At 43.1% G+C, this 12,446-nt stretch overlaps 1 protein-coding gene across 11 annotated transcripts in view; it reads left to right on the top strand.

Annotated features, from left to right (window-relative positions):
• Nucleotides 1-1,088: 1,088 nt before the first annotated feature.
• The window catches only part of PXK (PX domain containing serine/threonine kinase like), a 37,751-nt gene continuing 26,393 nt past the window's right edge, over nucleotides 1,089-12,446 (top strand). For 8 of the 11 annotated variants that reach the window (XM_062586022.1, XM_062586021.1, XM_062586027.1 and 5 more), the window contains exons 1-2: nucleotides 1,089-1,288; nucleotides 12,077-12,127. In XM_062586022.1, the coding sequence (XP_062442006.1) occupies nucleotides 1,187-1,288; nucleotides 12,077-12,127 (153 nt within the window). In that variant the 5' untranslated portion in view covers nucleotides 1,089-1,186. Of the gene's footprint in view, nucleotides 1,289-2,098; nucleotides 2,118-12,076; nucleotides 12,128-12,446 lie in introns of those variants that run through there. The other 3 variants (XM_062586025.1, XM_062586023.1, XM_062586032.1) reach the window with 2 other exon arrangements.

Here is a 12,446-nt window from a genome sequence, read left to right as displayed (position 1 = left end):
TTTCTTCTTCATCTGCCCTTCTAGATCTGAAGTTATCCTGTTTATGCCTATTAACACAGTCAAATCTGAGGTGGCAGCTGAGAAATTAGGACAACAATTAAGTCTGTATCTCACTGGCTAACTGTAGAAGGGGGGGGTTCTTTGGAAAGAATGAAGATAGATTTCTGTTCTTGACTAAGATCCAGCTACTTAATCACAGTATATAGCTCATTTTTCCTGTCAAGGTAGAGTTAAAGAAGGGGCTATTTGCACTAGCTGTTCTGCGTGTATGACAAACGCTAGCTCTGCAGTCTTACGTACTTACTGCAACTTAAGTGAGATTAACTCCTGTTAAATAATTAACTCCTGCAGTGTGGAAATACAAAGGGGTGTGTCGATGGTATTCAGCAGGCAGTAGGTTCCCCCCGGGAGTGCCAGGCACCACTGGAGGAACAGTTGTGTGCACCGCTGCAGTGAAAAGTTGTGGAACTCGATTTGACTTAATCTGACAACAGCTTCGAATCTCTTCTTTCAGAGGTTTAAATTTAACTGCAAAATCTAAAAACTAAATAAAAGGCTTTGAATCCCTCTTGGATTTGGGGGGAAACAAATGAAGAAGAAGAGCAGTTATGTCAGGCTTTCCGGTTCCTTTGTCACACTCCGGCTCTTGCCAGACCTGGCGGTGCCTCGGCGCTCGCAGCCTCCGCCGCCGCCCGTGCACAAGCTGATGCGCATCTGCCGCCTGCGAGTTACGCGTAATGACCCGCTCAGCGCATCACCGAGCGCCCGCGGGGAGGAGGGGCCGGGCCGTGCGCGGGTGCCGCCGTACGCGCGCCGGGCGTCGCGGCTGAAGGGGCCGCGGCGCGGGGCGGGGGGGGGCGGCGCGGCGCGGCACTGCGGCGCCCCCTGGCGGGCGGCGGGGGCGCCGGGCGGGCGGCGCTAAGGCCCGGCGGCGCGGCGCGGCGCGGCACTGCGGCGCCCCCTGGCGGGCGGCGGGGGCGCCGGGCAGGCGGTGCTAAGGCCCGGCGGCGCGGCACTGCGGCGCCCCCTGGCGGGCGGCGGGGGCGCCGGGCAGGCGGCGCTAAGGCCCGGCGGCGCGGCGCGGCGCGGCGCGGCGCTGCCGTGTTGACAGCGGCGGCGGCGGCGGCGGCGGGGGCTGCCCCGGGAAGCAGGTTGGCGGCGCCGGGCTCCCGCTGCCCTCCCCGGCATGGCCTTCATGGAGAAGCCGCCGGCCGGCAAGGTGCTGCTGGACGACACGGTGCCGCTGACAGCGCAGATCGAGACGAGCCAGAGCCTGCACTCGCATACGGTGAGCGGCGCCCGGCGGCAGGCCCGGCCGCGGCGCGGCGCGGGGGGACGGGGCGCGGGGAGCCCGCCGGGGGGTGACTGGGAGCCCGTGCGGAGGATAAGTGTGTGTGGGGGTAACTGGGAGCGGGAAGTGTGGGGTAACTGGGAGCGAGGTCGGGTAGCAGTGTGGGAGGCCGTGAGGTAACTGGGAGCGAGGTGGGGTAGTAGTGTGGGGGCTAATGGGGTAACTGGGAGCGCTGAGGTACCAGTGTGAGGGGCTGTGGGGTAACTGGGAGACTGGGGTAGCAGTGTGGGGGGTTGTGGGGTAACTGGGAGCGCTGGGGTAGCAGTGTGGGGGGCTGTGGGGTAGTTAGGAGCGAGGTGTGGTAGCAGTGTGGGGGGCTAATGGGGTAACTGGGAGTGAGGTGGGGTAGCAGTGAGGGGGCTAGTGGGGCAGTTGGGAGTGCTGGGGTAGCAGTGTGGGGAGTAATGAGGGTAACTGGGAACACTGGGGTAGCAGTGTGAGGGACTGTGGGGTAACTAGGAGTGAGGTGGGGTAGCAGCGAGGGAGGTAATGGGGTAAGTGGGAGCACTGGGGTAGCAGTGTAGCGGGTCATGGGGTAACTGGGAGCGATGGGGTAGCAGCGTGGGGGTCCCGGGGCTGGGGCAGCAGCCCAGGTTTGGGGAGCGTTGCTGTTGCTCCTCGCGTGAGGTGGTCAGCGCAGGAGCGCGTGAACTTCGTGTCCGCTCCTCAAGACTCCCGTCCGCTCTCGAAGGGCCCTTCTCGCTCCTGGCGGAATACGCTGCTTTAATTTCTGCGTTCCTGGGCTCTTACTGCGTTTTGGGCAGAGGTGGGTTCTGGCGGCCTCTGTTCGGTAGCTGATAACGAAGGGTCGCGTCTGCCCCGCGTCCCGCGCGCAGCGCTGGTGAAGGCAGGAGGGCTGCAGAGCCGTAACGGAGGGATGGCAACCAGCAGCACGGGCCTCCTCTTGGCTGTTAAGCCACGGGGTAATTCTTCTGGGGGGTCTGGTACACGCACACCAGCTCCGTGAGAGTTGTGCTGTCTTTGAGCATGCGGTAATAGTACAGGCTTCGTAAGCTCCTGCCTGCAGTTATTTTCCACTTTAAGGATTAGGTTTACTTACGGTATGACCAGGCAATACTGCGATAGGGATTCAAAGGGAGAACTTCTGATTCACTTCTGATTTCTGGCATTGCTTAGCTGAGTATGGGGATGCTGGGCTAAAAAAGGAGGCCAGAGGTACCTCGGCAGTAGGTATACTAGTAGGAAGCATGTTTTAAATGGAGAAGGGATGTTCCTCCTCCCCTTTTGCTGCTTTGGTTTCTGCAGTGTTGACTTCTCCTACTGGTTCCTTGCATCTGGTGAACGCTGTTAACCTGACTGACAATAATTGTAGATTCACCACGGGGTGTACCACTAATTTGTACACTGTGTTATAAAATAGACTTCTTATAAGTAACCTACACTTCAGGAGTGGTTTTTTTGTTGTTGTTGTTTTGGTTTTTTTTGTTGTTGTTTTTTTTTTAACAAAGAACTCGCATTAACTAATGTCGCAGTGCTTCTCTGAACAGAAGTTATGTTTGAAGAGTTTTAGAAGATCTCGTGAATCTGGGAGGTCCTGGCTCTCAGTTGTTGGAGCTCCTATTACAAATATAGCTAATGAGGTTTGTTTCTGGCAAGCCTAATACTTTTTACCTGTTTCAGTAGCTGAGAGGGGTGTGTGTGCACATGCTGGGTTGTAGCAGAGGTTGTATAACTTCTAATATGCCTGGGTTAGCAGACCAGATTACAGCTGCATTGTTAACTTGTTTTCGTCATTGCTTATTATACTACTTTGCTAGTGCAAATGACAATAGCTTTTTGTGTTCTTTCTCTCTGTTTGCAAGTTATTTTTGGCTAGAAAAAAATTATTTTAGAATGAGCACTTGCAAGCAGTTTTTCAGTCCATCTGGTCCATGCGTTATCTTCCACATGTGAGTTTGGTAGCAAATGTTGCCCCTCTTCCCTCTGAAATCACTCATCTCTGGGTTCTGTTATTAATGGATGTTGAGTAAAGGACAGCGTACTGCCTTGTTCTGATCTCTTGTTAATAAGAGAAAGCTGAAGCAGTGTGCCTTTTGTTTTAAAATCTGTCTCTAAGATGCATCTATTAGTAATTGTTTGCTTTACCGCAGAAGCCTGTTGGTAGTTGAAAGATGGTTTGAAGCGTGTGTGACACAGATGGTTTATGTAGAGGCAGTGCGGGAGAACAAAATACAGGAAGCCGTAACAAGAGACGTGGTTTCTTATTTGATGTAAGATGACTATTTTGTCATTTTGGACACCTGATCTTATGTCCGTGGCATCTGAATAATTCTTCTATTAGTGGATGTTGCTGTACCTGCCTTGAGATTTTCTTGTTTAAATGAACTATACAAGTAGATCCTTGTTTGAAGACATGTATAAATGAATCCCCTCCCTAACAAATAAAGGTATATGTTGAAAGATTTTTGTGTTCTTGTTCTAAAGCTGAAATACAAAGGCAACCATGAATAACTTTTGTTTGTCAGCAATGTGCATTAAGCTCTTATAATGCTCCCTTGTGTTACAGAATTGCTTCAAACTTGCATTTATATTTTTTCCCTCTCATATTAAGATGATTTAGGTCCAGATTAGATACAGCTTTCATATGATGACTAAACTAGTAATAACGTAAATCTTCCACAGGCGCTGAATATAATCAGCCCTCTGAATAACCAGGTAAGGAAAAGGTGAAGAATTTGAGGAAAAATTCTGTAGCTATGGTGAGATACCAAACAGAAGACCAAAGCTTGTGTCAAATGAATAGTTTGCTTGCCTATTGTTCTGAGCAGCTTCTGTTAATTTAAATGTAACACAACAGGCTGTGTAAATGTAAACTTCATAACATTGAATCAAGGGCTGCACTTGGCAGAGGGTGAGTTTCTATTTCCTGTAGGTAAAGAAGCAAATAAAAAAGAAAACTGAAAGCAAAACCTAAAACTGCTGCATATATACCTGACTTCCCCAGAAACTCAAGAAGGGACAAAACTAGCATTTAAAATTTTCTCTTGATGTTTTGCATTTTTTGCTTAGTAAGAGCAAGTCAAACCTTCAGTAAATATAGTTAGGTTGTTAAGAAAAGCAACTACAAAATTTACTTATTTGCTCACAAGCTCCTTTTTTTTTTCTCCTCCCTCACCCCAACCAAGTCAAAAGGACTCAGAAGTTCTTCCTTGAGTTAGTAAGTTATCTCCATGCTTTTGAGTTGCAACAAAGAAATTGTCAGCTGAGATTTTATTTTTGCATATTTATTTCCATTAGTAATTGAAGATGAAAAGTATACTTTTTTTTTTTTTTTTTTTTAACAGAAGTTTTTTCCTGGTTAAACGTGTTATAAAAGCATCCTGAGATTTGTTTGAAAGTGTACTTGGATACAAATGTTTCCGTAGTGTAGTGCTTACAGAGTACTTTTCATTTTGAGAGCCAAATAAACTTACGTTGCAGAGGCATTCCAAGGGTATCTCGCTTAATAGAGTTGAAACTACGTAAGCAACCCCATGACAACTTTATTACTTTTATTTACTACTTAGTCATTAGCATTACATACAAGTGAGAGTAACAGTGTAACTTCTAGTAGTGTGTGGGGCACTTTTCCTAGGCATGGTTCAATACTCTTAGTAGGAATGTGTACCAGCCGTTTTGCAGAAATGAGGTGGCTTGGTTGCCATTGCATTCCTTAAATTCAGTGGGAGTGGAATTGTGTCCAATACATTAAACCATTTTAAGTGTTTCATCTTAATGCCAAATGTTGTATTCTGACATCAGAAGCATTTTCAGCATTAAAGCTTTAAAGAAAATTTGGCTGTTAAACTTGATTCATACTGCAATTTTTCATCTGTATATTCACTATTTAAACAGAACTTTCTTTTTATGTCTTAAAAGAGGGTGCTGTTTTCTTTCAGAATGGTCTAGACATGACCTTTATAAATTGCACATACAAGCTTCAGAACACTTTAAAGTTGTAGAACCGCTAGAAAGATGCATGTGTACTTTTTCAGAATATTCCTTAATTCATTTCTGAAGTGATTTTTCTGTTTCATCCATTGCATGTTGAAACTGAAGTAGTGAAACAGCCAATTTTGCTCCAGTTCATTGTTGTCTTAAAGGCATTTGGAAATGAAGAGCTGAAATAGATCCTCCTTGTAACACACTTCAGAATTTTTCATTTTTCTTAAGTGATGATGAATGTTGACACTCATAGCTTTTAGGTTTATAAAGTGTTGCAAAAGCATTTATATTTCTCCTAAACTGTTCTATAATACAGAAATGGAAACACATGTTTCTAAAACTAAAACTTCAGAATTTGTTTTAAAAACTTGTAAAGGACTGCATATTTGCTTTACAAGGAACTCAACCTTTTCAAGGCTGCCTTTGTTTTGAAAAAAATATAATGCAAATAGTTTTAGAGGTGACTTTGGGCAGAGAGCTATTAGAGCTCACTTGTTTGAGGTTTTGGAAATACTTACCAAGTCTTGTGGAGAAACTGTGTTTTCTTTTTCATGAAGTTTGAGCTCAAAAAGATAGCTTATTTTAGACGTTCCAACGTTATAGTTTACAGCAGTGACCTTGCTAAATTAGTATTGCATTTGTAACTCCTTCAAAGGCTGCTGTCAAAATGTTAGCTGCCCTACCATACGTTGTAATCCCTTGCCTTAGAGATCTTGCAGTTTAATTAGAATATTTTTATTGACTGCTGAGTAATTCCTGAAAAAATACTAATTATTTTCCTTTTCCGGGAAAGGCCACAGTGATGCATAAGATTGAAAAGCTGCTATTTCGTCTGCTGCTCTACAGAGATTTTCTTGTTCAGTACGTTTCATTACATGTACATGTGCGTCCTATTTTTTTCTGCAGTTGTCCTACTTCGTAGCTTTTACTCGCTGAATGGCTTACTCTATTACAGTAATGATACAGTGTGTGTGGAACTGTATTATGTCCCCAGACAAACACGAGCATTGTTTAAAACACAGGTAAACAGTTGTTACTTGTACCTCAGATAGGCTTAACGGTAAGCTGTGCAATAGTAAATAAGTACTGTGCCCTCTTGTAAAGAGAGGTCCCTAAGTATGAGCAGCTTTCCTGATTCTGTTGCTCCTTTTCGCATGGGAGGTTTTCTGAATAAGCATTTAAAAGAGCTTTTTATTAGAAATTGTTCCAATCCAGCATACTTAAGCAGGGATTGTATTCATGCTTAATTACACTTTTGTCTTTTTAATGCTCATAAAATAAAACCCTTTCAAACTTTTAGTTGATGTGACCTGAAGGTGACCTGGATCTTTATAGTGATTGGCTTTGCAAGCCTCCTTGGATTAAACTGATGTAGAGCAGAAATCTGTGAAGTAGAATGACTACACTGAGCCAGAAATTTAGAGGTGATTTTCGTGGGGAAGCAGAATGTGTTACCCAATTTTGGCCAGAGGCTTCCTACACTTTATTATATGACCCTCTAAACTCAACCATTTGTTGTTTCCTGTTTTGTCTCTGCATCACCCTGTCATTTCTGTTTGCTTTCTGTTTTAATAATGATGATCTTTAACAGAGTATATTTAAAGTTAATATATATCAATAATAATAATCTTTAATACAGATAATTAGCAACTATTTTAAAACATTTTTACATGCTTTGCCATGGAGCTTGTAACTGGGAATGTTAAAAGGACCATCTGAGAAGCTTGGAGCTGTTGATACTGATGTTTTAGCAAATGCTGGGACACTGGAGAATAATCTTGGTGAACTGGGAAAAAGCCACCTAAATGCTGGATCTGCATGAAAATGAACAAATTGAACCATCTGGTTCAATTTCAGGATAACGTTAATCCCAAGCAGTAATCATGAAATTGTTATTAACAAAGGATTGGAGAAAGGCAGCATGATTATCACTGATCTGTGTTGATATATGGAATATGTATATATTCTCTGAAACTCTATCATAGAATCAGTAAAGTTGGAAGGGACCTCTGGAGATCACTTAGTCCAACCTCCCTGCTCAGCAGGGTCACCTAGAGCATGGTAGACAGGGTTGCATGCTCTACTCTGTAGTGGTAGGAACAGGATTTAGGAAATGACAGTGTGAAACCGGGGTCATGCAGCTTTCCTTACTCCCTGCTTCCTCCCAGCACCATTTTCCACCAGAGGTGTCAGGAAATGATCCCCTATATGAAACTGCTTTGCTTGGCATCTTTAAATGCATATATTGAGCTGCTGCTGCTGAAATATCAAGGTTGTGAAAGGAACTGGCTTGGCCGTACTGATGGTAAAAACAGCAGATGTACAAGCTTTACCTCGATGGGAGTGTGAAAGGACAGCCCAGAGGTTGTCAGAGAGACATTCTCAGAGGAATGTTTTTATGACCTGTCTTGGTGGCCTCCATGTAGAGGCCACCAGTGAGCTCTCGGCCTGTGGGAAAAATCAGTAGCATGAGGTTGCCTCTCTTCTTCTACAGGCTGAGACCTTTCTTTAGCATCTGGCAGCTGTTGGATCTTCTCTGAAGCTGTTTGGTAAACTCAGTTGTGGAAAAGGCTTTGGGCCATTCATGTGGGAGTAAAAGACATGATGAGAATTTCCACATGACTCAATCAAGGGCACTTGCAGCGAAACCAGACCTCACCAAGCCTGGTTGTGAATTTCCAGCAGAAATGACCTTGAGTGCTAGCCCTTTCTGAAGCTTTCTCTGTCACACTTCTTCTTTTATATGATATAACTAAAGAGAAATTATGGAGTATGCTGATCTGTTTTCCTTACACTTTATTTATTTATTTATTTATTTCATATAGGCACAGCCTCTATCCCACTGTCAGATCTGACTGCCTTGGAAGAACATGACTGGAATTCAGATTTTGTTCTAAGCAAAACAGAGCTAGGCTCGTGGCAGATGTTAGTGCATTTGGGCTTTTTCCTTGCAGAAATGAAAGCTCTTTGGTCCTGTGGGAATCATGCATCAGCAGTGGTGCTAATTATAATCCCAGACTTCTTGCTGCAAGAAGTGTGGGCTTCTCTCTCAATCTTGGCGTGTTGTGTTCTGCGGATTATGTGTCGCCGTGGTAGATATTGGGAATGGGGTTGTCTTTCATGTCTTGGCTTTCCTATCGGAGCTATTCTTTGACTCGTGATCTCATTATCAACTCTCGGAAGAAAAACAGATGACCTTTGGGGCTTTTAATTAATGATCTTGACAAAATAGTGCCGAGGTGGCCAGTTCTTCTGTTACGTTCAGCACTGGTAGAAAGAGCCTACTGGGGATTTCCCTCGTCCGTACAGACGATCCTGTCTGAGGATGCTCTCTTGTTGCAGGCTGTGAATCTTGTTGCATCAAGAGGTGGCTCGATTAAAGCTTCCAGCAGAACCCAATGGGGAAAAACATTGAGTCCGCGTGGAAAAAACAGTTGTGGTCCATTCCTGTTTTTGTAATACAATTTTACGATGAAAATGAGTTCTGGACCCTGAGTAGGAAGTTGGAGAGTTGTTTATCACCGGGCTCTCCAGAGGCGAGGAGCATCCCGCTGATGGCAGTAGCTGTTTGTAGTAGGTGCCAGGTCTCTGGTGAAGCTGTGCTTTGTGGCTGCCCGGCCGAGAGCACGTCCTCGGCGTACGCTAGACACTGACAGTCGCTGGATAAGGATTGGGCAATAACGCTGCTTCTTTCAAAATACTAGAAAAGCTGAATGACTGAACATGATGAATCATCACTGATGTGTGTTTTTTTTTTTTTTTTTTTTTTTTTTTTCTGGAAAACAGCCCGTGTTCCTCGGAGCCTTGCTCAATAAGCAGTTGCTGCTTTTTTTTTGTTTGCTTGCTTTTTGGTGGGTCTGCGAGTCGGGGAGTCTCTTACAGCTTTCCCCAAAGGCAGAGCAAAAGCAGGCGAAGCTGAGTGTTATCTGTGGCTCTAGGTTTCCCTGCATCTGTTTAATCAACCTCTGTCACCAAGTTTCCAAATACTGTTATCCTGGTTGGATTGGAATAAACTTTGTTGATACTTGTTATCATTTGGGCTTCTCAGTTTACAAGCAAATAATGACAATTTCAAATGGGTAAGAGAAGGGAGTACAGAGGGAAGCTGCTGGCCTGACTTGGTGAAGAGACACATTAATTCTGCTATAGTAGTTGAGTCTTTTGTTTACGACATTTTGGATTTCTATCACTTCCATTTAAGTTGTTAGAATGTTAAGTATTTTAAATTACTTTGTTTTCCATGCTTACTAGTCTTGATTTTGTTCTTGAGGCTACATAACTCAAAAACACTGCAAATTTTTGATAGCTGTTGATAAGAACACATTTGATAGCAGTTGATAAGAAAACTGAATAGCATTTTTGCCTGATCAGCATTGTGCTTTGGAAGAAAACTTCAGTAAATAAATTCTAGATTAGTTAAAGCTGGACGCACTGGGTAATGTCATCTGGTAAGTGTTGCCTTTGGCTCTTGTCTGGAGTAGTTGTAAGTCTTGATTTGTACTGCTTGCTGTGGTGGTAAACGTTGAATGGAAATTTAATTCTTGGATGGGATTCTGTGATGTGCTCCACTTTGTATTTGTTGGGATCCTCTCGTGCATACTTGCTCTTCAGGATACAAGCTTCTCATTTAATTTCATTTTAAAGGGGAAAATTAGTTCAGCATGATTCCAAAGGCAATTTCCAAAAAACAGAAGAGACTTCACAATGCTTGAAAGAAGTTATTAATAAATGCCTGCAGTGGAGTTTTAACTGTGAAACTGAATTTATAATACTTCATGGTTCAAGCATTCAATTAATTCAAGTATCTAGTTGGTATGTAGGTACATGCCAGCTTAGTACAAATAGTTATTGCTACAGAACAAACAAATTGGGCATATAAATCCAGGGTGCTGGAAATGCCCTTGTTTCCTAGTTATTGTTTCGTTGTTGTTGATCTGTGATAATCTGGAATGCAGTGTTAATTTAAATATCTGAAAAAAGTTGTGCATAATGCTATAATACATCCTTTCTATTTGTATAAGACTCCTATTAATGTAAGCAGTTCAGCAAAATTGGTGGCATTCCAGATTGAAAAAATATTCAGCACTTTACATAAAATACGTTTGAATGTCTCTCCCAGCATGAATGAAATCATACGGGTTGAATAACTAACAATTTAGCTTGTGAAGCTCGCTGCACTGCAGGCAGCGATGGTGCTTGCGCGTCCCTTGGCACAAATGCAAAATGCTTTTTGGGTGTTGGAAGTTAGAAATATTGTGAGCCATGGCTTGAATTTTTATTTGTTTTAGATTTCCTAGCTCTTGGTCTGAATTTTATAGCTTCATGTTTGCAGGTGCAGAGAACCTGAGTGTGCTCGATGAGGGAGCTGGGAGTATTTTGGGCTGCTCGAAGCGCTGGTGGTGGCTTCTGCCATCCTGGGCTAAACAGAGCAGGGAAGATGAATTTGCTTTAAAGGGTGCGGGGGGACACGGGCCACCTCATCACCTCTCCTACAGCTTCAGACCTGCGCAGATCTGAAGGAAAGCCTGTCGTGTAAAAGCATAGCTCTCTGAGCAGGTTATTCCATCTCTTCTGCTTGTGGGTACTCTTTGGCTCTCTTCAGTGCTGCATTTTTCTCACTCGACATCTTGTGGTTTTGGTGCTTCATTTTCATGTCTTTCAATGCAAATGATATGACCACCGGTTTATCTTCGTAACAAGACTTCAAAAATGATTGTAGTCACAGAGCTTTCAAAGTATGCTAATGGTGAAGGAAGTATCTATTACTGTACTTAAAACTCATCTTAATTTTATTGCCTTGCTAATTAAGCGTTATCTAGAACTGAAATCATAGGCTTTCCAGAAAAAGGACTTGTCTTGTGTATGTTCCTTGAAATGTCAAGTGTTTTTTAAAACTTGGAGTAGAGATGAACAAAATTGGTGTTTTTCAAAGTGTCTCTGGAGGGTTTGCACGAAATACTTGTGTCTGTTCTTGAGAGAATTAGATGAATATCGGATAATGGTATTGCTGTGTTAACCAGGTAGTACTCTACAGAAGACACGGTGGAACTTGAGATAAAACGACTGAATTGTACTTTATGAATTCGGTTGTGGTGGGAGAATTTACAATTATTAAAATTTAAAAGTGGCTCACTGAGATTTATGTATACTTGCCTATTTAATCTGTAAGTAATTAACTTTAGCTACGTATTAGGAATGAAGAATTATCATCAGGAGAAACTGGTATGTTCTAGTTACTCAAGCACACCCCAAAGGTGTTGTTAAAACTTTTTTTTTTTTCCCCATATAAAAAGAATTAGAGGCTGTACAATTGTGGGTATTTTACATTGTTGCATTTCTTTCCTGTAATGAAAGAGGCAATAATTCCTGGAGGCTATTTGTTAGATTTGAGAGATGGGAAGAGTGGCTTTATTTTTCTTTTTTGTTTCTTCCCCCCCCCCCTTCACCCTACCCAACTATTCTCAATAGAGATGATGGGGGGGAGGATGTGTTCTTAGTATTACCTTTTTCCCTAGAAAACGGAACGGTGCAAATGTTTCACAGATCTACAAGCACTTATAACCAGGGGCTCTTTTCATCTCTTCCTCTAAGTAGTGAGAGCTGCTAGTGGTGGGTCTCAACTAACCCAAATCTGAGGTTTGCCTAGAAGCTTAAAGTCTAGATCTCAATTTTGTGTTTCTGAATGTGTCTTAACTGGATAGTAGTTGTATTTAGAGAAGTACCAAACAACTCACTTCAACTCATTAATTCCCATTTCTAATAACTTTTGCCTTTTACTAGGAATACATAATCCGTGTTCAGAGAGGAGTTTCACCGGAAAACAGTTGGCAGGTAATTTTTTTGTAAACTATGATTCATGTAACCAGGATGCCTTCTTAGGAAAAATTTAAATATTGTCTTTTCCTGGGTTTTTAAATTCAGAGCTAGAGAGGGAAATGTTGATTTAGAATGAGAACTGAGAACATGAAGTGCTTGAATGCTTTTGGTCAAGAAATGTGAGACAAACGGTATTGCTGCCAGTTACAGAAGGCATGTTGTCTTCTGCTGTTGTGAATATTTCAGGAAAACAGGAAAATCATGTGTGTCGTGTTCTTACTGTGTATCGTCATGGCCATCATTTTTAACTCTAAAGTGCCTATTTGTCTTCCCT

The sequence above is a fragment of the Rhea pennata genome, chromosome 12 (genome assembly GCF_028389875.1).
Source record: "Rhea pennata isolate bPtePen1 chromosome 12, bPtePen1.pri, whole genome shotgun sequence".
In the NCBI taxonomy this organism is placed as follows: Eukaryota; Metazoa; Chordata; class Aves; order Rheiformes; family Rheidae; genus Rhea; species Rhea pennata.
The sequence above is the reverse complement of the archived record's forward strand: the minus strand, read 5'-3'. Positions and strand labels throughout refer to the sequence as shown.